Source organism: Mus musculus, chromosome 17 (assembly GCF_000001635.26).
Source record: "Mus musculus strain C57BL/6J chromosome 17, GRCm38.p6 C57BL/6J".
Lineage (NCBI taxonomy): Eukaryota > Metazoa > Chordata > Mammalia > Rodentia > Muridae > Mus > Mus musculus.
The window spans coordinates 46147069-46171042 of NC_000083.6; the positions used below are offsets into that span (position 1 = coordinate 46147069).

Here is a 23974-nt window from a genome sequence, read left to right on the forward strand (position 1 = left end):
TGGTTGTAGAGATGTGAACTTGCAAGCAAATTCTGAAGATGGAGAAGATCATAGGCCTGAGCCTAGGACACACCTTCAGTACCTGGAATGTATCTTCGTTGACAGTGCTTGCCTACCATGAATGAGTCCGGATTCCAATCCCAGAACCAAGTAAACTGGGTAGGGAGGCTTATGCCAAGGACCCCAACATTCAGGAAGTAAAGAAAAGCTGAGGGGCAAGGCTATCCTCTCCTGCACAAGAGACCTCCAAAAACAGAAAGCAAAACAGCAGCAACAACAACCCTGGAGCCTCTAGGCCAAAAGTCTAAATCAAAAGTGTTAGGAAAATTTCATACAGCTTTATTCATCTCATCATATTTAAAATCATGAGTAACACCCACATTATCATCCTGATAACAGTTCTGAAAATCCATAGCATGAAGCAGGGAAGGACCACCTCCATTATTAGAGGGATCTACTGACACAGCCTTGCTTTCTACTCCCAAACAGATCCTCCTGGCGCAGGGGCCTCTGGGAGCCAATCACTGATTCGGGGGACTTTGCTTGATGACAATTATCACAGCCCCAGCCACACACCATCAGTCAGCAGGAAGTCTGGGGAGAGAAGGCACATGGCCAGGACAGAGCCTTCCTCCTCCCTCAGTGGGAAGATGGGTGCCCTAGCATGAGAATGGGAGAGAATTCAGCCATTGTCCTTATACCTTCACTCATGGAAACCTTTAAGTGTCACTGGTGCCTGGAACCAAATGTAATCCTCTGAAGCCATGGCTGGGACGGAAGGTCTGCCACATGACAGTGTCACGGTGAGTTTGTGGCCCCGGCTGGGCACCCGGTAGTTCAGTTTCGGTTGAAACCAATCTTCTCCACAGTCACGGTGGCCCTGAACCATGACAATGGTACCCATGAGCGGGGGAGTCTGCAGTTCGCTAAATGGATCCGCCAAGAAGATGGCTCTGAAGAGACGACGCAAGCAAGCCGCTGTGTTCAGGCCCTGGTCCACACCGAATGGAGCCAGCCTGGACAGGTCAAGTTCATAGAATTCTTTAGGGCTGAGGGCATTGCCTCCAAGAAGGATCAACACTTGTGGTACGAGTGTCCGGGCAAAGAAGTCTCGTAGGTGACTGAGGACGCTCTCCAGCTCCGCCAAAGCCTGCTGACACTTCCTGTTCCTCGCCTCCGTGGCGAGCCAAGCTTTCTTCCTTGCTGTGTCCTCTGCCTGTAAAGACAAAGAAAGATGGACCTAAAGAACATGATAGACAGGAGCAGGCGGCCTTTGAAGGAACGCCACGGAGTTGTGCCCATAAAATAACCAATTGGATGGCTGATGTTGGGTTTCGTGAGGAAGCATTAAGTTAAGGAAAATACAACCACCATACAAACTATGATTCTCCTAAGCCTTTGAATAGCAAGGACGGTAGGAAAGCTGGAGGAAACCAAAATATAAGCAATGGGAATAGTCAGAGAGCAGTGATAGGGCTCAGCAAGTTAAGGGGCTTGCGGCACAAGCCTGGCAACCTGAACCTGAAACCCAGAACCCAAGTAAAGGCACGAAAGAATGGCTCCACAAAATTCTCCTCTGACCATCCCAGGTGCACTGTGGCACATGTATCCAAACATGCGTGCACACATGGCACACACGCAGCAATTAAAAATACATATAGCCTAAGACTTGGCAGCATAGAAGAAGCAGTTTCTTTGTCGTTATGCTGGAGTGTAAAGAATGGGCATGGTTTGCTTTAATCGACTGAACACAGCAATTGGAACCCATGGTTATTGAGTCTGGGGAGATGGCTCAGTAAAAGCACTTGTTCTGCAAGCACAAAGATCTGAGTTTAAATCCTCAAGACCCAGTCACATCCAGAATTGTGCGGCACAAACAAATCTGGCCAGCCAGCCTACATGCTTCTGGCTCAGTGAGACACTGTGTCAGGCGGTAAGGTGGAACACTACCCAGCCCCAGCACCCCTGTACGCACACATGCACACACCCACTCACTCAATTGCACAGTTATTAATACCTGCCTCCTCCTAAATACTGTATAAAGAAATTCTGTAAGGTAAGGAGAAAAAGTTAGAAAGAACTCCCAGGAGATAAAGAACAGAATAATACACAATGTGGGGCAAAAGACAGGAAGCTTGAGAAGGTAAAAAGTAGATGGGCCTAGCACTACAGTAGTGTGTGTGTGTGTGTGTGTGTGTGTGTGTGTATTAAGAGAGCTGATTATCAACTGCTAGAAAAGGGCAAGAAGCAAGTCCACACTGCAGAACCCTAGGTAGTAGAGGCACTGCAGAAGGCACAGGGGCAGTACTGAACAAACACCCGTGTGAGGAAATTCTCCCGGCAGAGTTCTAATAATATGGGTTGGTCTCTTGGTCTCTGTCTCTGTCTCTCTCTCTCTCTTTTTTTTTTTGTTTGTTTTTTTCCAGACAGGGTTTCTCTGTGTAGCCCTGGCTGTCCTGGAACTCACTTTGTAGACCAGGCTGGCCTTGAACTCAGAAATCTGCCTGCCTCTGCCTCCCGAGTGCTGGGATTAAAGGCATGTGCCACCATGCCCGGCTCTCTCTTCCTTCTTAAAATGAGGTCTCCCTTATGCACCCCAGCTGTCCTGGAACTGCCAATAAAAACCAGGATGTCCTCAGAAAATTGGACATAGTAATACCAGAGGATCCCGCAATATCTCTCCTGAGCATATATCCAGAAGATGTCCCAACCGGTAAGAAGGACACATGCTCCACTATGTTCATAGCAGCCTTATTTATAATAGCCAGAAGCTGGAAAGAACCCAGATGTCCCTCAACAGAGGAATGGATACAGAAAATGTGGTACATCTACACAATGGAGTACTACTCAGCTATTTTTTTTTTTTTTGACAGGGTTTCTCTGTACAGCCCTGGCTGTCCTGGAACTCACTCTGTAGACCAGGCTGGCCTCGAACTCAGAAATCCGCCTGCCTCTGCCTCCCAAGTGCTGGGATTAAAGGCATGCACCACCACGCCCGGCACTACTCAGCTATTAAAAAGAATGAATTTATGAAATTCCTAGGCAAATGGATGGACCTGGAGGGCATCATCCTGAGTGAGGTAACCCAATCACAAAGGAACTCACACAATATGTACTCACTGATAAGTGGATATTAGCCCAGAAACTTAGGATACCCAAGATATAAGATACAATTTGCTAAACGCATGAAACTCAAGAAGAACGAAGACCAAAGTGTGGACACTTTGCCCCTTCTTAGAATTGGGAACAAAACACCCATGGAAGGAGTTACAGAGACAATGTTTGGAGCTGTGACAAAAGGATGGACCATCTAGAGACTGCCATATCCGGGGATCCATCCCATAATCAGCTTCCAAAAGCTGACACCATTGTACACACTAGCAAGATTTTGCTGAAAGGACCCAAATAGAGCTGTCTCTTGTGAGCCTATGCCGAGGCCTAGCAAACACAGAAGTGGATGCTCACAGTCAGCTATTGGATGGATCACAGGGCCCCCAATGGAGGAGCTAGGGAAAGTACCCAAGGAGCTAAAGGGATCTGCAACCCTATAGGTGGAACAACATTATGAGCTAACCAGTACCCTGGAGCTCTCTACTCTAGCTGCATATGATGAAAAGATGGCCTAGTCGGCCATCACTGTAAAGAGAGGCCCATTGGACTTGCAAACTTTATATGCCCCAGTACAGGGGAATGCCAGGGCCAAAAAGTGGGAGTAGGTAGGTAGGGGAGTTGGGGGGGGAGGGTATGGGGAACTTTTGGGATAGCATTGGAAATGTAAATGAGGAAAATACCTAATAAAAATATTAAAAAACCCTGTCTCGACAAAACCAAAAAAAAATATATATATATTAAAAAAATAAATTAAATTAAATAGTAAATACAAAGGATAAAAAAAGGAAAAAAAAAAAAAAACAGGATGGCCTAGAACTCAGAGGTTTGCCTGCCTCTCTCTTAACTGCTGGGGTTAGACCACCATACCTGGCCCTCAGTGAGTTCTCCAAAGAAATCTCCTTATGGTATAATTACCTCATAAGGCTCAGGCATCAGACAATGGTTTATTCTGAAATATTTACCAGATAGAGTAAAACTTTCCGACATAAGACAACCAACAGCAAAAACCAAAAAGAAACAAAGAGGAAAAGGATTCTGAAAGACACTTTAAGGAACAAGGGTAATGGGAGGTGGGGGGGGGGAAACCCTTAAAAAAGTAGAATTTCGTGGTCCTGAAGGGCATGGTGGCTGTAATCCCAGTGCCCAGGCGGAACAGGCCAGGAGGAACACCGAAATTCACAAGGTAATCAGACCAGGAGATGGCTCATGCACTCGGGAGGCAGAGGCAGGTGGATCTCTCTCTGAGTTTGAGGCCAGCCTGGTTTATACAGAGTGAGTTCCAGGACAACCAAGGTGACACAGAGAAACCCTGTTTTGATACATGAAGAAGATGAAGAAAATCGTTAGAATCTGAGGTCTAGAAATCCTCCCAAGAAAACACATTAAAACAAAGCCAGAAACAGAGGTGAAAATGTGGTGAGAAAAAGAAATTCAAATGTAAAGAGCTGGTCCAGGTCTGGGGCTGTAATTCAGTAAGACGCTTGTCTAGCCTGTCAGAGAGGCCTTGGGTTCCCGGGAGGGGAGGGGAGGCGGAGAGAGAGGGAGGCATGGATTGGGATGGGGGTGGGGGTGGGGGAAGGAAAGGGGGGAGAGAGACAGAAAGACAGACAGACAAGAGACAGAGAGAGGCAGATGGAGACCATGAAGACTAAGGAAAGGCCAGAAGTGGTATAGCACACCTGCAGCGCCATAAGTCCCTAGGGGAAGTTGAGGTAGCCAGGTCTCAGAGACCAGCCTAAACTACATAGTGAAATCTTGTTTTGGAAAAAAAAAAGTTAGCTGGGCAGTGGTGGCACACGCCTTTAATCCCAGCACTTGGGAGGCGGAGGCAGAGGCAGGCAGATTTCTGAGTTCGAGGCCAGCCTGGTCTACAAAGTGAGTTCCACGACAGCCAGGGCTATACAGGGAAACCCTGTCTCGAAAAAAAAAAATTAATTAAAGAAGATCAAACTCATGTGCTGGAGAGATGGCTCAGCAGTTAAGAGCACTAACTGCTGCTCTTCCAAAGGTCCTGAGTTCAAATCTCAGCAACCACATGGTGGCTCACAACCATCCCTAATGAGATCTGACTCCCTCTTCTGGAGTGTCTGAAGACAGCTACAGTGTACCTACATATAATAAATAAGCACACGCCTTTAATCCCAGCACTTGGGAGGCAGAGGCAGGCGGATTTCTGAGTTCAAGGCCAGCCTGGTGTACAAAGTGAGTTCTAGGACAGCCAGGGCTATACAGAGAAACCCTGTCTCAAAGAAAACCATAAACAAACAAACAAACCCTTGTGCCAGAGTGAGCAGGGCCGGAGCGGGCAGAAAATGTCCTGAGTTTGATTCCCAGGAATCACATGATGGCTCACAACCATCAGTACAGCTCCAAAAAGAACTAATAATATCCTCATACAACCGGTAATAGGAAGAGTCTCAGAAAAAGAACAAGAGAAAAAAGGGAGAGACCCAAGTGCAGAGAAAATGAGGCAAGGAAGGCTCTGCAAAAGCCTAGACTTGCAGGGAGGCTGAAGACATCTTAGGTCACTTTTCTACTTCCCCATCATCTATGAGCCACAAAGTCTTCCCACCAATTTTCTCAGAAAGCCTGCACATACCTGGGGAACTTTCCGGTAGAAGTGCTTCAGCTGTTCATAGGGCAGAGGGAGCTGATGGCGCTGGTACAGGATATGCTTGAGAAGTTCACAAGTAAACTGGCAGCAGTCTTCCTGGCTCACAGGCCCGGGAAACACCACCGGCACCAGGTCTCTTGGGCAAAAGGGCTCCGCAGGATTGGAAGGTTCCTGGGCTGGCGGGATGACAGTCTCAAGATCTACTTCAGGAGCATGAGTTTCTTCCGGCTTCTCATACCAATCCAAATCTAGTCCATAAGTGAAAAGGTAAAGAAAGGGGAGGGGTTGTCAAAGTCAGCGTTAGTCTTAGCGTTCCCAGAGGCTCCATCAGCAGACACTCCCATAGGTGACAGGAAACCTGATACTGGCCGGGGACGATTTAAGTGACATCAGGGACAGGAAAGGGGGCTTTAGAAGACTGAGACTAATGTTTCGGTATGAAATATCAGGGGCAGAACACCCAAGGGGACAGGGCAGGAAAAACAATTCCACTTAAGGGCGAGGGAGTGACTTGCAGAGATAGGGCGGACTGGGACACCAGGAACAAGGACAGAAAGGAACGACGGAGGAAACGTCAGCCACTAAATGCATCTGGGGAGGTAGCAGCAGGGAAGAAACGAGTCCCCAAGTTATGGATCCCACGCCTTACTTGGGGCAGCAGCAGGGGACAGTTCGGACATATCCTCCTCACCGGACGCAGCCATCGCGACTGCCAGCCTAGTCGTCCTGCGGTTAAAATAGACGCCCCGCAAAGAATCATGGGAAGCTTAAGCTCCACTTCCGGCTCTTACCAGCCAGAAGGGACTCAGCGCAGCCGCTGAATGGTGGAGGTTGGAGATGACTTGAACCACACCCAAGCCGGGGAGCTCTTGGCCCCTCCCACTTAGGCGACCCAGTCGTCCCCTGGGGCTGGGGATGCCTTCATTTTTTTTTTTTTTTTTTCTCAGCAATAGTTTCCAGCACCCACCCCGCCCCCAACCCCCCATTCTGGAATGTCCTTAGAGATAGAGCCAAGATTAAGTAAACTAGAAGTTCACCTACCCCTCCCTGGAATTCGCTTAATAGTGCTTTAAATCCAGCCTTTGAACTCACTTCGGGGTCTCTCTATCTTGGTAATGGGAGACTCCAGCATGTTGGACTTCTGCAGAATAAAACACTCTTTGTGTTTACATACTGTTTGAGTCTGGGTTATCTTTCTTGAGCAAATCATAGACCCTTTTTTTTTTTTCTTTTGGTTTTTCCAGACAGGGTTTCTCTGTATAGTCCTGGCTGTCCTGGAACTCACTTTGTAGACCAGGATGGCCTCGAACTCAGAAATCCACCTGCCTCTGCCTCCCAAATGCTGGGATTAAAGGCGTGCACCACCACGCCCGTCATAGACCCTTATAATACTATAAAGAGTTAAGGTTTTTAGCAGGACAGTGGCGGTGCACGCCTTTAATCCCAGCACTCAGGAGGCAGAGTTCCTGAGTTCCAGGCCTACCTGAATTGTTAAGGTGGTAATAGATAAACGGCATCAAGGTCATGACAGGAATTCCCAAGTGAAGTTTGAACTTGATCTCACATAGGGGGATGAATAAGCTTTTTCAAAGTAGGGCAGGAAGGAATCCTGGGAGATGCCACAGACATAAGGAAGCTTGCTGCCAAGCTCGATGACCTGAGTTCAAACAGGACCCACAAAGTGAAAGGAGAGACTAGAGTCCCTCTACACCACTATGTAACAGGCTCACTCACAAACACAAATGGGGAAGTGACGCGAGTACATTAACATGTTATGGCTGGGTATGGTCATATCAGCTTTAATCCCAGCACTGGGGAGGCAGAGGCAGGTAGATCTAGAGTTTGAGGCCAGCCTGGTCTACAGAGTGAATTCCAGGATATCCAGGGCTATACTGAGAGTCCCTGTGTCAAAAAAAAAAAAGGGGGGGGGTTTATAAGGTCAAACATGTAACGATAATAAATAAGTTCTTTGTTGTTGCTGTTGTTTTTCAAGACAGGGTTTCTCTGTGTAGCCCTGGCTGTCCAGAACTCATTCTGTAGACCAGGCTGGCCTCGAACTCAGAAATATGCCTGTCTCTGCCTCCCAAATGCTGAGATTAAAGGCGAGCGCCACCACTGCAGGGCAAAGAAGTTCATTTTAAACTTGGCTATTGACATGACTGGAGACACGGGATCAGTTTATAGAGTACATGAATCCTGAGCTTGATTCCCAGCATTACAAAAAATGAAACCCCAGCCTACCCCAAGTGACTAACAAACACGCAAATGGATTCCTAAAATTTTTTTTTCAACATACATACAATTTTATCACTAACTAAAGACCAAATCAAATTTGCATACTAATAAAATAGATGTACTTGTAGAAATATATACTGACTTGATATTTACTCCCAAGAAACAAGAACCTACTAAGCCTTTGTTTTCTATTACTGAGCCATTAGGCTTCTCTAAAAGTTTGGGGCCGGAGAGATAGCTCAGCAGTTAAGAGCACTGACTGCTCTTCCAGAGGTCCTGAGTTCAGTTCCCAGCAACCACATGGTGGCTCACAACCATCTGCAACAGGATCTGATGTCCTCTCCTGGTGTGTCTGAAGACGGCTACTCATCATATATATAAAATAAAATTTATTTAAAAAAAATAGAAAATTTGTATGCACTATAAAACGATACAATTTATAGCATACGGTAGTCAGACAGATGTTTTTAGCAGGAAGGACATTTGTTTATTGAGAGAGAATTTCACGTAGCACAGGCTTGCCTCAAACTTGCCATGGTGCTCAGGCTGGCCTTCATCTGCAGGATCCCCTGCTCAGCCTCCCAAGGGCTGGGATTATAGTTGTGAAGAGTTGTGCTTGGCTTTATATATTTATTCATTTTTGTATTTGGAGACTGGATTTCATTTAGCCCAGGCTAGCCTTGAACTCCCTATGTAATCAAGGTTGACCTGGAATCTCCCCACAGCCTCCATCCTGTATCTCCAAAGTGCTGGAGTCATAGGCTCAGCACCTCTGGAAGAGCAGCTGGTGTTCTTAACCCCTGAGCCATCTCTCCAGCCCCAAAATGTGTATTCAAAGAGACTTGAATTTGGGTCATCCCAGCAGGTGGTGAGAAATTAAGTGAACTCTAGAGATATTTAGAAAGATGTCCATCCAGTAGAGATGGTGGTGCACACCTTTAGTCCCAGCACAGGGGAGGCAGAGGCAGGTAGATCGCAGAGCTCAAGACAAGCCTGGTCTACAATAGTTCCAGGACAGCCAGGGCTACACAGAGAAACCCTGTTGTGTAACAACAAAAACAAACAAAAGACAGATGTCTCATGAATATAATTTAATTTAGCATTGGGTTTGAAGAGGAGAAGGGATAGAAAGTGGCCATCAAGAAGATAAGCAGAGGGTTGGCGAGATGGCTCAGCGGTTAAGAGCAATGACTGCTCTTCCAAAGGTCCTGAGTTCAAATTCCAGCAACCACTTGGTGGCTCACAAACGTCCGTAATGAGATCTGACGCCCTCTTCTGGTGTGTCTGAAGACAGCTACCGTGTACTTATGTATAATAATATATAAATCTTAAAAAGAAGAAGAAGCAGCAGCAGCTAAGCAGAGCCAGGCGGTGGACAGCACTTAGGAGGTGGGGTGGAGGCCATGAGGCAAGCCCACACACACACTGAGATCCTGTCTTACGTGGGGTCCAGGGATCAGGCTTGAACAGGAAGTGCTTTCACCCACTCAATCAGCCCTGCAGAGTTTCTTTAAAAAAAGAAAGGGGGTGGGGAACAGGTTTCTGACTTTAGATCTGTCTTAGATAGGGTTTTACTGCTGTGAGCAGACACCATGCCCAAGGCAACTCTTATAAGGACAACATTTAATTGGGGCTGGGCTTACAGGTTCAGAGGTTCAGGCCATTATCATCAAGGCGGGAACATGGCAACCCAGGGAGGCCTGGTGCAGGAGATGCTGAGAGTTCAACACCTTCATCTGGAGGCTGCTAGCAGAATACTGGCTTCCAGGCAGCTTGGATGAGAGTCTTAAAGCCCACACCCACAGGGACACACCTACTCCAACAGGCTGCACCCTCTGCTAGTGCCACTCCCTGGGCCAAGCAGATACAAACCATCGCAAGCACCTACTGGACCAGCTGTATCAGTCAATGAGTGACGACATATGAGAGGTAGGCATATGGGGAAGTAAGGAGAAAAGTATGAAGAAGGAGACACAAGTGCCAGGTCATAGAAGTCAAGACTAGAGTGAGTTTCCCGAAGTAGGGACCAGACGTCAAGACATCCTGTAACAGCACAATTAATATACCGTGGTGGGTGGCTGGAGAGCTGCTTCACTGGTTAAGAGTACAGACTGCTCATGGAGAGTTCCTGGGTTCAGTTCCCATCACCCACTCTACGTGGGTCCCAATCAGCTCCCAGGGGCTTGCACATGCTCTGCTAGCCCCTGAGGACACTGTACTCGTACGCACAAACCCATTCACATGCATACGCAATCACAAATACTGTGCCGCTAGGCATAGTGTCTCACATCACTAATCCCGGCAGTTGGGATGCAGAAGTAGCCAGAGCTCTGAGCCTGAGGCCAGAATGGTCTACAGATCAAGATCCAGGACAGCCAGGGCTGCGCAGAGACCCCTTTCTGTAAAGATCAAAGGAGGGGGGGGAATAGTGTGGTGTTGAGCTAGCTCAGTGGTTGAATGCTTGCCTAGCATGCACGAGAGTCTTAGTCCAAGCACTGTGTGGGAAATGGATAAATAAAATAAAAGCTAGAAATCCAGAACAGGACGGTGCATGTGTAAATCTTACTATGTGATGGTGGCAGCTTCTTCATGTAAGTGACACAAGACAATCCCAGGCCTGACAGTGACGACCTGTTGGAGGGCTGAGGCAGATGGAGCACAAGTTCAAGGCCAACATGGATAACTCAGCAAGACTCTGTCTCAAAATGAAAAGGACAGAACAGGACTCAGGGGGATCGTCTAGGTGTGCAGAAGAGTGCTTAAGAAGAATAACAAGGGGAGAGCTTTTAAAAATAAACTTAGTGTTGGGGCTGGAGAGATAGCTCAGCAGTTAGGAGCACTGACTGACCTTCTAAAGGTCCCAAGTTCAAATCCCAGCAACCAGCAACCACATGGTGGCTCACAACCATCCATAACAAGATCTGATGCCCTCTTCTGAGGTGTCTGAAGACAGCTGCAATTGATTTATATGTGTGTGTGTGTGAGTATGTGTATATATATACATATACATACACACATATATAATATTTATCATATAAACATATTATATTTATATTATATAATATATTTATATATTTTAATTTTGTATTTATAATATAATACTATATTATAAATATGAATTTATAATACTATATTATAAATGTATATTCATAATATAGTATATTATAAATATATTTATAATAAATGTAAATTTAATTATTAAAATAATAAATAAATAAATCTTTAAAAAATAAATAAACTGCCAGGCATGTTGGCGCACGCCTTTAATCCCAGCACTCAGGAGGCAGAGGCAGGCAGATTTCTGAGTTCGAGGCCAGCCTGGTCTACAAAGTGAGTTCCAGGACAGCCAGGGCTACACAGAGAAACCCTGTCTCAAAAAAGGAACAAACAAAACCAAAACCCACCAGAAAAATCACTGCAGGAAGCTAGCAGAACAACTCAGTAGAAGACTCTGTGCATATCAAGCACGGAGGCTCTGGGTTCAGTTGTTAGTGTAAATAAAACAAAAAACAAACAAACAAAAAGATCAGAGCCAGGAAGATGGCTTAGTGGGTAAAGGCATTTGCTGCCAAGTCTGGTGACCTGAATTCAAGTCAGAATAAATTTCTGCAAGTTGCCCTCTGACCTCCACATGTACATCATAGTGTACACACATGCATATAGATTAAACATTTTATACACACACACACACACACACACACACACACATTTAAACTATGTGTATATCTGTAATTGGAATTGTGTGCCAAAGTGTGGTGTTCTCAGAGGGCAGAAGAGGGTGCCGGTTTCCCTGGAGCTGGAACTACAAGGAGTGATAAATCACCCTACATGGTGCTGGGACCTGAACTCTGATCCTCTGGAAGAGCAGCAAGAGCTCTTATCCACTGAACCATCTCTCTAGCTCCAAGAGTAAAACTTTTCAAAATCTCCTAAAAAAAAAAACATATATATATATATATATATATATATATATATATATATATATATAGTCATAATGAGGTTGGCTTAAGGGTGACAGGCAAGCAAGAAAGCAGAGGGGAAGGTTGCTCTAAGTCAGAGCACATGAAAGTGACATCACAAAATGCATATTCATACAAAGGTACTAGATGTAAAAGCAAGTGACTCACTACAAGCCAGGAAAAATATTTGCATGTGATGTGTATATAAGCACACACTATATACATCCTATAGGCAGCCACCTCGTAAACAACCTGTCTAGGAAACTGGCCACTTATACCACCTCCACTCCCCAGGACCCTGGTCTCCCAGCAGGCATCCTGTGGCCTCTCTCCTCTGCCAGCCCTCACTTCTCTCTGTAGGTAGGCCAGGCTGTTCAAGAATGGGTTATATCATGCCCCACCCTTTCTTAAAGGAAGGTATCCATTAAGGAGAATTGGCTGGGATGGAATTGTGTGTTAAAGGGTGACTGCTGGAAGATCCGTGGATATTTAAAAAATAGTTATCAGTTGAGTGCAGTGGTTTCTGGCTGGTGAGAGAACCCGGCCTGTTTGTGGTGATAATGTGTGGGTGGGGTGGGGATGTCTCTTCCTTTCTATTCCCATCCTTTGAGATGTCTCACTGAATTCTCTAGTCTCCATCTCTAAAAACTTTTTTTTCCTGGCAATCCTGGTCTTAAGCATACAGGATAGCATACAGAAAAGACACCTACTTTCCTTTACTGAAGACCCAGGTAAATGGCTGATCTGCAAGGCTTTTCAACTTTTGGTTCTTTTGGTATATAGCTGGTGTGGAAACTATCCAATGTGGACAGCGACTGCATGCTCAATAGACTCGTCTCCTTCGATGTGGAACTGTGCAGAAGTTATGGACTCAACCAGGTCTGAACTCCTTCAGAGTACACCAGAGGTAAGTGCTCCTACCGTACCGTGGAGAACTTTCAAACTCTGTTCTATTTCTTGGCTATGTGTGAACACCTGGTTGTTTGTGAAGAGAGGGGAATGGACGTACTGTGAGTCATGAGATAGCCACGGCGCTGGAATTTGAACCCTGGCGTCCTGACTCTGTGCCCAGCAATTCTGCTTCTCCATTCTGAGCCTTTGGTGCCCCGTATACTGGTTTATGTCGCTCTGAGAGTTCTGAAGGACAGGAGAGACAGCTTGGCTAGAAAGACAAATCAGCAATCCCCTGGCGTCCTAGGACAAGTTCTATTCCTGGCTACTTTCCCCGCCCCCTGGTGGTTGACGTAACTGGAACCCCAGCTCCGCCCCAAGTAGGGGCCAGGCCCCTCCTCCGGACAAGTTTTAAACCAAATTCTGTTTTCCGGGATTGGCTAAACTTCAAAACAAAGGGGAGGAGAGATACTTGCAGTAGGCACCCTCCAAACCTTAGGCAGCTGGCTGCTTTATGGGTCCTGGACACGTGTCTGGCCACTGCGGTGCCTGGGGCTGCTAAAACCAACCCCCGGATTGTGCCACCCAAGTAATAAAACAGTGACTATATTGCAAGGGTGGCATAATCATCGTCACAATAACAGCTCTAATTATGCTATAACTACCATCTGCCTCCGCCCTAGCTTTTGCCCTGACTCACTCGACAGCACTCCAGCCGTCAGGAAAGAAACTGAGGCAGAGGTGGAGCCAGCAGGCTGTCAGATCCAACCTCCCCGATTTTTAACTTGTTGTCTGGGGTCAGCGCCGAAAGGTCAAACCCAGTTCAATTCTGATATAAGCCCTTCACCTCCGGTTACTGTCCCTAATCTCAGGCCACAAAGCCTTCCTACTGCCCCTAGAAGAGAAGCCGCTGGCAGTACGGGAAACTGGGTGCCGACTACAACTCCCCTTAGTCTTTGCGCTCAAGGCGCGCTTGCTGCCCTCGCCCCCGAAGCCACCTGTGACTCTCGCATAGCGATGCCTCTTGGGAATTGTAGTTCGAACTCGCATTCTTTAGCACTAAATCTCATAGCTGCGGACTCAGTATCCCTTGATGCCCTGCGGCTTTTTCTGACGCGACTAGGAGGACAGGGAAGGCAGGGGCGTGGCCTACAGTGGGCCACACCCCGCTCTCCTCCGGCTGGCCCGACTCGGCGGTGGCAGTAGGGGCGGCGGCAGTGGCGGGGGGGAGGGGTCGGGCGGGGGGCTGGTGGCAGCGGCGGATGGACTCGCGGGTATCGGAGCTGTTCGGCGGCTGCTGCCGGCCCGGAGGAGGCCCGGCCATGGGTGGAAACCTCAAAGCTCGGGGGGCCGGCGGTAGCAGCAGTTGCGGGGGCCCAAAGGGGAAGAAGAAGAACGGAAGGAACAGAGGAGGTAAAGCCAACAACCCTCCGTACCTGCCCCCAGAGGTGAGCACCTGAAAAGTGGCGGAGCCATGGGGAACTACTCTTCCGGTCCCCGAGACTCCAAGGAGGCGGGAGAGAGAAAATCAATCCCCCTTTCCGGTGTCAAGACCCAAGGGAGGAAGGACCGGGGAAGAGAACCCCTCCTCCTGTTCCAAGACCCCTACAAAGCGGGATCGTCAAGACTGGACGATCCTTTTCAGTGTCAGGACCTCGGGAAGGGACTGCCCCTTTCACCTCCATAACCTTTGGATTAGTGGGAACCGGGGATCCTTTCCTCTTGAGAAGAGCAGAGGATGTCTGAACCCCTACTTACTCTGGGAGTGGGGAAGGAACACTGTACTGGGAAAAGAGGGCAGGCAGAGTAACCAACGTTTTTCTAAACTTAATCCACAGGGAGAAGGGGAGTAGCCGGGACAAGAGCAATGTGTTCCTTCCCTATTCTTCAGTACCCACACACATTAAACCAGAGAACAGTTAGACGTAGCCCTCTGCCCTTTCCTTGTCCTGTGGGGCTGTGGACACAGAGAAGAGTCCGCACGAACCCGCTCTGGGAGTCCTCAAGGCAGAGAAGACTACTTTCCTTCCTCTTAAAATAGGAGAACCCAGTCGGGAGCTAGTGGGCTCGCCTTTAAGTCCCATCACTCTGGAGAGATGGCTCAGCGATTAAGAGCACTGTCTGTTCTTCCAAAGGACCCCCAGTTCAGTTCCCAGCACCCACATAGCTGCTCACAACGGTCTGCAACTCCAGTTCCAGGAAGTCTGATGCCCTCACACACATACATGCAGACAGAACACCAATGCACGTAAAATAAAAATAATGTAAAAAAAAAAAAAATCCCATCACTTGGGAGTCAGAGGCAGGGGGATCTCTGAGTTCAAGGCCAGCCTGGTCTACAGAGCAAGTTACAGGATAGCCATGGCTCCACAAAGAAACCTTGTTTTGAAAAACAAAGATGGGAGAACCCAAGGTGGGAAGAGCTTCAATGGGTGATTATGACTTTTAAGTGTGCACCAGAGTGATTCAGGTTGCTGTTCCTGCTCATAGAATTCTGATTCAGTGGGTGAGAGACGGGCCTGATTGTTTGGCATTTCTTACAAGCTAATGTTGTGGTCTTAGCACCACAATGGTCTTTGAGAACCATTGGCCAAGATTATCTTTCTACCATCTTTATAGTCAGCTATCCTAATTATTCACCTTCAGCAGAAGAGTAGAAAGGTTTCTTTGTTGATGGGAAAAGAGCTCCTACGCATTCCATGGTGTGGTTGACAGTATGGATAAAGACACCTCTAAGGACTTTAAAGACAGCATGATGACCAAGAGGGAAAGAGAAAAATAAAATGGCCAGAGAGGAGGAGCGCAGAAATGCAGGCAGACCAGGCAGACGGTATATAAGTCAAGCTCATACATAACCTTTTGTCCAGGGGGTGGAGGGTGGAGGGTGGCGCGGGGCAGGTGTGTGTGGCACACAGCCCAAAAGGTGGCTGTTGCTCGAAGAGGTTATGTGATGGTTTCCTGGTTTCACCTCACTGAGGCATGAAAAGGGCATAAAAAGCCACAGTGAGTTCACTTTATGGAGTCTGCCCCTAAGCTTTCCTGGTTTGTTTGGGTAAGTCCCAACTTCGGACTTCTGTTCCTCTCTTACCTGGGCCTCTTATCTCGGGGGCGTTTGTAGTGACCAGTGCTGAGTTCATACTTTGGCTCCGTTCCAGAGCCTGTAGCCTCTTACACTTGATGGCATCAGCTGAGAGGGAGGGGCCAGAAGGAAGTAGTGTCTACCAGATGGATGTCAAAAAGAAAGGCTTCAATATCCTGAACACAGAAAAAGAAACCAAAACCAAATACCCGAGCCCGCGCAGCAGTTGGAGGCTGTGGCGGGTGGGGGCAGAGAGGTGAGCTTGTGTCTAGGAAGATCAGTGCTGAAGACTTGGTGCTCTGATCTTAGATAAACGGGTGGTTTGCTGTGTCCTTACAGGCCTTTCCTCAGAGGCCACATGGAAGCTTAGCATCTGTCTTCCACTGCTTCTTGGCGGATGCCAGCACTGGCAGGTGCCAGTTGGGCTTTCTTCCTGCTTTCTGTGCCTGAGGTCATTGGGAATTGAGGGGAAGTAGGGATGGGGGTCTGGACAGGATATGGTAACTGCTTCCTGTTTCTTTTCAGGCTGAAGATGGAAACATCGAATATAAAGTGAGTCTTGCGTTGGGGAGGAGAAGGGAATGGATGGAGTTGCCCTTGTCAGTGGGAGGTGATCTCTCTGATAGCTCTCCAACTTGATGATGTGGCTTCATGCTGCATGGTATCATGGCGAGCTCTCTGAGGTCACTGTGTAAGGAAAGAATCACTGCTAGAGTGGTCAGGGCGAAGGATTTGTTTGTTTGATATATTTTTAAGATTTTTAATTTTTTTTTTCTTCTGGGTTTTTGAGACAGGCTTTCTCTGTAGTCTTGGCTGTCTTGAAACTCACTCCTTGGACCAGGCTGGCCTCAAACTCAGAAATCCTCCTGCCTCTGCCTCCCAAGTGCTGGGATTAAAGTCATGCCCCCCCCCCCCAAACCAGGTGAAAAGTTTTAATTTAAATATGTGCTTCTGAGTACAGGTACCCATCAGAGGCCAGAGTAGGGTGTCAGATTTCCCTGAAGCTGACATTTAAGGAGGTTGTCAGCTGTCTGACCTGAGTGCTGGGAACCAACCTTGGGTCCTCTGAGAGAGCACTATGGATTCTTAACAAATGGTGGAGCCACCTCTCCGGCCCCCGGGGTTTTAAGTGGACAGAGTTGCTGGCTGTTATAGCAGGACAGGGAGGGGTCACACTTGAGGTTTGGGGAAAACAACAGTGATTTCTTTGCCTCATGACACCATACCTGTCCTTAGCTGAAGCTGGTGAACCCATCTCAGTACCGCTTTGAGCACTTGGTGACACAAATGAAGTGGCGGCTCCAGGAAGGACGTGGTGAGGCTGTCTACCAGATTGGGGTAGAGGACAATGGGCTGCTGGTGGGGCTGGCTGAAGAGGAGATGCGGGCTTCCCTCAAGACCCTGCACCGGATGGCAGAGAAGTATGCGCCCTCCTCCCCCTGCCCCATCTTTAGGGAGGACCTACGCACACCCAGCCAGCCAGGTCCAGAGGGACTTGGGACGGGTGGGGGCTCCTTCTGTCTTGATTCCTTGACAAAGAGCTACAATGAGTCACCTTGCTGCTCTCATTTCCTCACTGTGTCTGGGCTTCCCACTCCCCTTGATCGAAGATGCTTGTTTCAAAAGAGGTGGAGGCAGCAGAATGGCGGGCATAGATTGTGAGGTGGTATGAAGTGCACTAAATTGTCAGGAGCCCCATGGTCCAGAGCTAGGCTGGATTAGGGCGCATTTATGTGAAATATGGCAGCTGTGTCTTCTCTGTGACAGGGTTGGGGCAGACATCACTGTTCTTCGGGAGCGAGAGGTGGATTATGACAGTGACGTGCCCCGGAAGATCACTGAGGTGCTAGTACGAAAGGTCCCTGACAACCAACAGGTGAGCCCTTGAAAACACCTCAAGGTCTCTCTCTCCCAGTGAAGGCTCTTCATTGGCCCAGGGTCCTGAGCGTGTTGTTCAGGGCCCATCACCTTTAACCTTCAGTGAGAGGTGAAATAGTGGGGACCTCACCTCTGTCAATTGCTTCCCAGTTCCTAGATCTCCGTGTGGCCGTCCTAGGGAATGTGGACTCAGGGAAGTCAACCTTGCTTGGAGTCCTGACCCAAGGAGAGCTGGACAACGGGCGGGGCCGGGCCCGGCTCAACCTTTTCCGCCACCTGCATGAGATTCAGTCTGGCCGAACCTCCAGCATCAGCTTTGAGATCCTGGGCTTTAACAGCAAGGGAGAGGTGCATGGGCTCAACGGGACTCAGTGGGCTCTGACTCTTGAGGATGGACGGGCTGGGAGAGGCGAAGGATAGGCTGGGGGCAGGGTGTGGTAACCTGTGGAGAAGTCTGAGGGCACTGTGAACATCTCTCTCTCTCTCTCTAAAAAACCAAGCGAGAATCCACAGAGTGAAATAGAAAATGGGCTAAAGGTTATGAGACAGGGACTACCCCGGTGACTCCTGAAGGGGTGGGGAGTGCACAGGGACACTGAGAGCCCTGGCCCTGGGCTAGGTGGTGAATTACAGCGACTCACGGACTGCAGAAGAGATCTGTGAGAGCAGCTCCAAGATGATCACCTTCATTGACCTGGCGGGCCACCATAAATACCTGCACACCACCATCTTTGGCCTCACCTCCTACTGCCCCGACTGTGCCCTGCTCCTCGTCAGTGCCAACACTGGAATCGGTAGGAGACACTGAGCAGAGGGGCGGGGCAACGGGAGGAGCTGACTCTCTCCTGCCCTGAGCCCCCTCAGAGCTTGGGAGCAGCACCAACCCTTCCTTTTCCTTTCCCAAATTCTCTCTCCTGCCACCTGCCTCCTCCCCCGAGGCAGCCGGCACCACACGGGAACACCTGGGGCTGGCCTTGGCCCTGAAAGTGCCCTTCTTCATCGTGGTCAGTAAAGTGGACCTGTGTGCTAAGACCACAGTGGAGAGGACAGTTCGCCAGCTGGAGCGGGTCCTCAAGCAGCCTGGCTGCCACAAGGTCCCCATGCTGGTCACCTCTGAGGATGATGCTGTCACTGCTGCCCAGCAGTTTGCCCAGTCACCCAAGTGAGCCTGCCTCTCTCCCTTAAAGCCTTGGTGGACAGGGAAGGCTGCCTGGGGTCCAGGAGCATAGTGTCCCACCTCCATGGCCAGGTCATTGTCATTCAGTTCGCTGTCTCTTTCCAGAGATTGTGGGATTGTGGGAGGGAGCTAACCTGGAGCTTTGTTGATGTCTGGAACTTCGAGACATTAGCTGTCCACATTCCTGACTTGCTCACAGTCAGAAAGGGGCTCTGCTCATTGTTTTTGTGGGTGGGCGGGCCTCTGGCTACTGCTTCCTGTCAAGAGTATTTTCATCCATGCATTTGTCTCTTCACAGTGTCACCCCTATATTTACACTGTCCAGTGTGTCTGGAGAGAGCCTGGACCTTCTTAAAGTCTTCCTGAATATCCTGCCGCCCCTCACCAACAGCAAGGAGCAGGAGGAGCTCATGCAACAGTTGACAGAGTTCCAGGTGGTTGGGCCAACAAACAGAAGGCCGCGGGATGGGGGCTGGGAGGGGAGGGGGGCTGGCCCAGTTCTGACAAAGCCTGAGCATAGTTACAAAGCTTGGGCCTCCAAGCTGGTGGCAGGACACTGACAGTTTTCTTTGGTTCTAGGTGGATGAAATCTACACAGTCCCAGAGGTGGGGACTGTGGTTGGAGGAACACTATCCAGGTGACTGCCTCGTCGCTACCCACTCTGTCCAGCCCTCACTTGTTCCTGGAGACCTCTTGCATGAAGGGGCCCCTGGGGTTGGACGGTGCTAATCCACAGGATGTGCCTGTTTGCAGATTAGTTTTCGCACTCAGAGCCGGAGGAAGCCCAGGACTTCTGGCTTACAGCAGGGAGATGGGTACTGCTGCTTTAGGGGGGCTCTCCAAGGCCCCTAGAACAGATGGGTCATGGGCTCTAGGAAAACACTGCATTCAGCTAGCATCTCAAAGCAGGGAAATGAAGAGACTTAATGAACCATAGGGTGAACCCTAAGGGTAGAACTGTCCCTTTAGGGACCTGGTGTTAGCCAAGCCACAGGTATACCTCTGCCAGCCATTACTGCTGGCCCTCAGAATCCAAATGCTAGGTTGGAAAAGGCAGTCACCTCCCTACTTCTAGCTGGAATGTAGGGTTCCTTTGCCCTGCCTAATTCAAGGGACTTAAGCCCAGAAGGGCAGGAGTGTTTTGAGTGACCTTGGCAAAGAAGTCAGAGGGAGCTATGCTGACACTGCCACCTGCTGTCTGGGCTGCAGTGGGATCTGCCGCGAGGGGGACCAGCTGGTGGTAGGCCCGACAGATGATGGCTGTTTCTTGGAGCTGAGGGTATGCAGCATCCAGCGCAACCGCTCTGCGTGTCGTGTTCTTCGAGCAGGTCAGGCTGCTACACTCGCCCTTGGAGACTTTGACCGTGCATTGCTTCGCAAGGTGAGATGGACAAGTGGGTTGGAGAGGGAACCGAGGTGTCTAGAAGACTGTCTACTGAGTGAGAAGCATCTATCTGTCTCACAAGATGCAGAAATTCAAGGAAATACAGTCTCTAACTTAGGAGTATAGGCCTGGCTATATAGACTACTGAAAGAGCGTAGGATGCTCAAAACACAGGTCCTTAAATTCCCACGGTGCCCTCCTCTTGGAGGCCTTTCTTAGGAGGTGTGTAGGAGAGAAGGGGACTCAGGAGCTCTGAAGGGTCTAGAGTGGCTGGAAAGGGTCTAATGGCAGGTGTGCCCTTTGTGAACCTTGAACTGTTCCTTCCCAGGGCATGGTCATGGTGAGTCCCGAGATGAATCCCACCATCTGCTCAGTGTTTGAGGCAGAGATAGTCCTACTGTTCCACGCCACCACCTTTCGGCGGGGATTCCAGGTGACAGTACATGTGGGCAACGTACGTCAAACAGCAGTGGTGGAAAAGATCCACGCAAAGGTGAGAGGGACCCAGCCGGGTCCCATTTCAACCGGGTCCCACTTCTTCAGGGAAGTCTGTATTCTGACTCCATCTGAGGAGGGAAGCCTAACACCAGATCTGGCTGAGAGTCCCTGGTCACATAACGGGAGCAAAGGCTCCTTCCTGTGGGGTGGGGAGCAGCCTACCTGGGGCCCTCACAGGTGGAGTCCAGGCTGGCAGAGAATGATGGGATGGGAGGCACCTGCCTGGGCCGTGACCACTTTTCTCCTGAAGGACAAGCTGCGGACAGGGGAGAAGGCAGTGGTGCGTTTCCGTTTCCTGAAACACCCAGAATACCTGAAGGTGGGCGCCAAACTGCTGTTCCGGGAGGGTGTGACCAAAGGCATCGGTCATGTCACGGATGTACAAGCCATCACAGCAGGAGAGGCCCAGGCCACCATGGGCTTCTGAGTCATCCAAACAGCTCTACTGCTGTCCTACAATACATGAGGTGACTTCCGGCCATGCTGCCCACTGTTGGCGGCTCTGTGTGTTAATAGGCTAGGGAGAGGAGTGTCTGCTGCCGCTTGCTTCCTGCCACGTTCTTGGAGAGGTGTCAAGTTTGGTATGGCCAGGGAGGGGCAGTCCTGAGGGAGAAGACGGTTCAGGGCAGTGCTCAGCAGCTGTGTGCTCCCCTGGTTGGGTCATTAACCCTGCAGCTGCCTGGTCTTGTCTGCTGGAGGGAGGAGAACACAGCCATCTTGGCCCACTATCAGGACCAGGCATGACTCACCAGTGTCATCTCTGCACTTCAGGAATTGTCAACAACTGAGGTGGCCCTTGTCAGCACTTCTTTTTTTATACCTCCTCTCAAGGCCACGTAAGTTACCTAGCTCTACCTGACTGTGGATAAAAGACAGTGCTCTACCCACCTGGTGGACCCAGGGACTGAAGCAATGGCACAGAGACCATGACAGACTGTGCTCCTATCCTGGGTTGAGTCCCGATGCATATTCCTGCTTCATTTCCTTTTCTCAAGGGCCGCTTCCCCGGACCCTCCTGTCATAGGCCCCACTTGGTGCTATTTGTGGTGCTGGCTCAGGCGTGGGGCTGCCAGGCTCGGGCTTGGCACACCAAAGGCCAGCTGCATGTCAGTTTCTCTCCTTCCACAGTTATGTTGGCTTCCATGCTTTTTCAGATTGTGTGGTAGCCATAGGACCTGACCCAGTTTGTGCCTCCTGGGATCCTCATCCCCAATCCTGCTCTTACATAAACCTTTTTCTTGTTTTAGTAATTTGTAGTGATCACCCCCTTCCCTCTGTTGCTGGGACCCAGGAGGAAAGGGGAAGATGTCCTGTTTCCTATCCTAGGTGTGGACGCCCGCCTTGCCCTTTGTTAGCTTCCTGGGTTCCCATGAACTCAGGGATTTGTTGGAAGATTCTCTGCATAATAGATATATATGTATATATATTTAAATACACATATATATTGTACAGAATAAAAAATGTTTTATTGGACACTCTGCTTATTCTTAAGACACAGGTTCAACCTTCAAGACTAGATTCTTGTCAAGATTAGAGAAGCAAGTCACACCCTTCCATTGACCTCTGAATAATTGGGAAAGAAGTCATCTGTCATCTCATTGGCTGTTCTTGTCCCCTCCCCCATAGGCTCAGTGTTGTATCATAGGAGCCATATCATGTGTGTTGTGATTTGTTTTGCATCATTCTTTGAGCAGAGTATAAGGTAAAAAGGCCTTTTCGGCTCAAATAGCTAGCCATTGTACATACCACATTGTGTGCCTGTCAGCGGCAAGTGGGTGAACCCTCTCCTCAGAGTACCAGAGGTGGGTGGTCATGGAGCCCTCACATTTCTCATTTATAGCCTAGATTCTTGAGGTATCGAGGGCCACTTTAGCTAGTCCTCAGTCCTTCCTAGTTCTGTGTTCAGACTATCATACATTTTGGAATCCAGGGCATTGTATGTGCTAGGCAGACACCAGACTGAGCTCTAGTCCCAGGCTTTCTGGCTATCCCATATTAAACAGGGCCTGAGTACTAATCCTAGCAAAACAAATGATACACGTGGCCCAAATCTACATGGCATTCGGCCTGCAGAGCCTTTTTGAGGTGGGCGGCTCTAGCTGACCATGTAATTGAGGATGACCTTTAGCTCGGGTCACCTCTCAAATGCTGGGGTTGCAGGCGTGGCTCATGTCTGCTTTAAAACCATACACACTAAGGCTGAATCTAGGCCTTTCTGAATTTTAGGTACCAACCGATGAGTTATCTCTCCAAGCCCTGTTTTTGTACTTTGACATAGGCTCTTGGCTATGTAGCCTTAACTCAGTTTAGTTAGGATTAGAGGTATGTGCCACCATTATCTGGTATGGTTTAAAAAAACAGTTTTTATTAAAGGTGCACTTTTTGTTTTTTAAGATTTATTTTATATATATGAGTACACTATTGCTCTTTTCAGACGCCAGAAAGAGGGCATTGGATCCCATTACAGACGGTTGCGAGCCACTATATGTTTGCTGGGAATTCAACTCAGGACCTCCGTGGAAGAGCAGTCAGTGCTCTTAACCACTGAGCCATCCTCCAGCCCTAAGGGTGCATGTTTAATCCCATCACTTAAAGCAGAGGCAGGCAGATCTCTGTGAACTCAAGGCCAGTCTGGGACAGTGAGGACACAGAGAAACCCCATCCTGAGAATACCATTGGCTTAATTATTAAGAAGCCTGTGGGTAAAACTTTTATTAGGAGCTCTGAGCATTGAGGAAAGCGAGGTCATCTTGTAGCACAATGCTACTTTCTCAGCACTGTTTAGAGCACTAGTCCCATAAACTGTACAATAGGGCAGCTCTGCCCAATGAACAAGGCATACTGCTAACGCTGCCCTCTACTGGTCCACAAGCATAAGCCATCCTCCACCTGACTCCTCCAACTTATCTCTAAGGTGTCTAAGTCTAAGACACCTGAGTTTCTGCTACAATGCTTCTCTCTTTGGAGACAAGGCCTCATTGTATTACCCAAGCTGGCCTGGAATTTAATTCCATATTCGCCTGCCACCATCTTCAGAACTCTAGGATTACCACGGTCACATCTGGCTTGTTACGTTTCTCTTTTTAAAAGTCACGCTAGGCAAGTACTCTCCCACTGGTTACATCCTAATCTAGGTCTCTCATGTAG

The 23974-nt window shown here is 48.9% G+C and overlaps 2 protein-coding genes across 9 annotated transcripts; one reads left to right on the forward strand and one right to left on the reverse strand.

Annotated features, from left to right (window-relative positions):
- Positions 1-316: 316 nt before the first annotated feature.
- On the reverse strand, positions 317-6483 carry Mad2l1bp (MAD2L1 binding protein). Its single transcript, NM_025649.3, has 3 exons — positions 6375-6483; positions 5711-5973; positions 317-1216 (listed from the first exon to the last, which is right to left on the reverse strand). The coding sequence occupies exons 1-3, from the start codon at positions 6427-6429 to the stop codon at positions 704-706; spliced, it is 831 nt and encodes a 276-aa protein (NP_079925.2). The 5' UTR covers positions 6430-6483; the 3' UTR covers positions 317-703.
- Positions 6484-12158: 5675 nt separating this feature from the next.
- Positions 12159-22302, forward strand: Gtpbp2 (GTP binding protein 2). 8 transcript variants are annotated; one of them, XM_006524651.4, is made up of 13 exons: positions 12159-12279; positions 12703-12826; positions 16415-16441; positions 17126-17310; positions 17657-17765; positions 17918-18115; positions 18387-18561; positions 18710-18929; positions 19243-19378; positions 19524-19582; positions 20155-20326; positions 20658-20822; positions 21078-22300. In XM_006524651.4, the coding sequence occupies exons 2-13, from the start codon at positions 12722-12724 to the stop codon at positions 21252-21254; spliced, it is 1728 nt and encodes a 575-aa protein (XP_006524714.1). In that variant the 5' UTR covers positions 12159-12279; positions 12703-12721; the 3' UTR covers positions 21255-22300. The 8 variants fall into 8 exon arrangements, 7 of the variants coding, with proteins under 7 accessions (XP_006524714.1, NP_062527.2, NP_001139451.1 ...); XM_030249917.1 differs by lacking the exons at positions 12159-12279; positions 12703-12826 and adding exons at positions 13972-14258; positions 14649-16145; XM_017317582.2 differs by lacking the exons at positions 12159-12279; positions 12703-12826 and adding exons at positions 13972-14258; positions 14649-15640.
- Positions 22303-23974: the final 1672 nt, after the last annotated feature.

Coding starts and splice junctions, on each gene's coding strand:
- Gtpbp2 (NM_019581.3), top strand. CDS start 14,073: ATGGACTCGCGGGTATCGGAGCTGTTCGGCGGCTGCTGCCGGCCCGGA. Junction 14,259..16,414: donor CTCCGTACCTGCCCCCAGAG/GTGAGCACCTGA, acceptor GTTTCTTTTCAG/GCTGAAGATGGAAACATCGA. Junction 16,442..17,125: donor ATGGAAACATCGAATATAAA/GTGAGTCTTGCG, acceptor ACCTGTCCTTAG/CTGAAGCTGGTGAACCCATC.
- Mad2l1bp (NM_025649.3), bottom strand. CDS start 6,429: ATGGCTGCGTCCGGTGAGGAGGATATGTCCGAACTGTCCCCTGCTGCT. Junction 5,974..6,374: donor GTCCCCTGCTGCTGCCCCAA/GTAAGGCGTGGG, acceptor CTTATGGACTAG/ATTTGGATTGGTATGAGAAG. Junction 1,217..5,710: donor TCTACCGGAAAGTTCCCCAG/GTATGTGCAGGC, acceptor TTGTCTTTACAG/GCAGAGGACACAGCAAGGAA.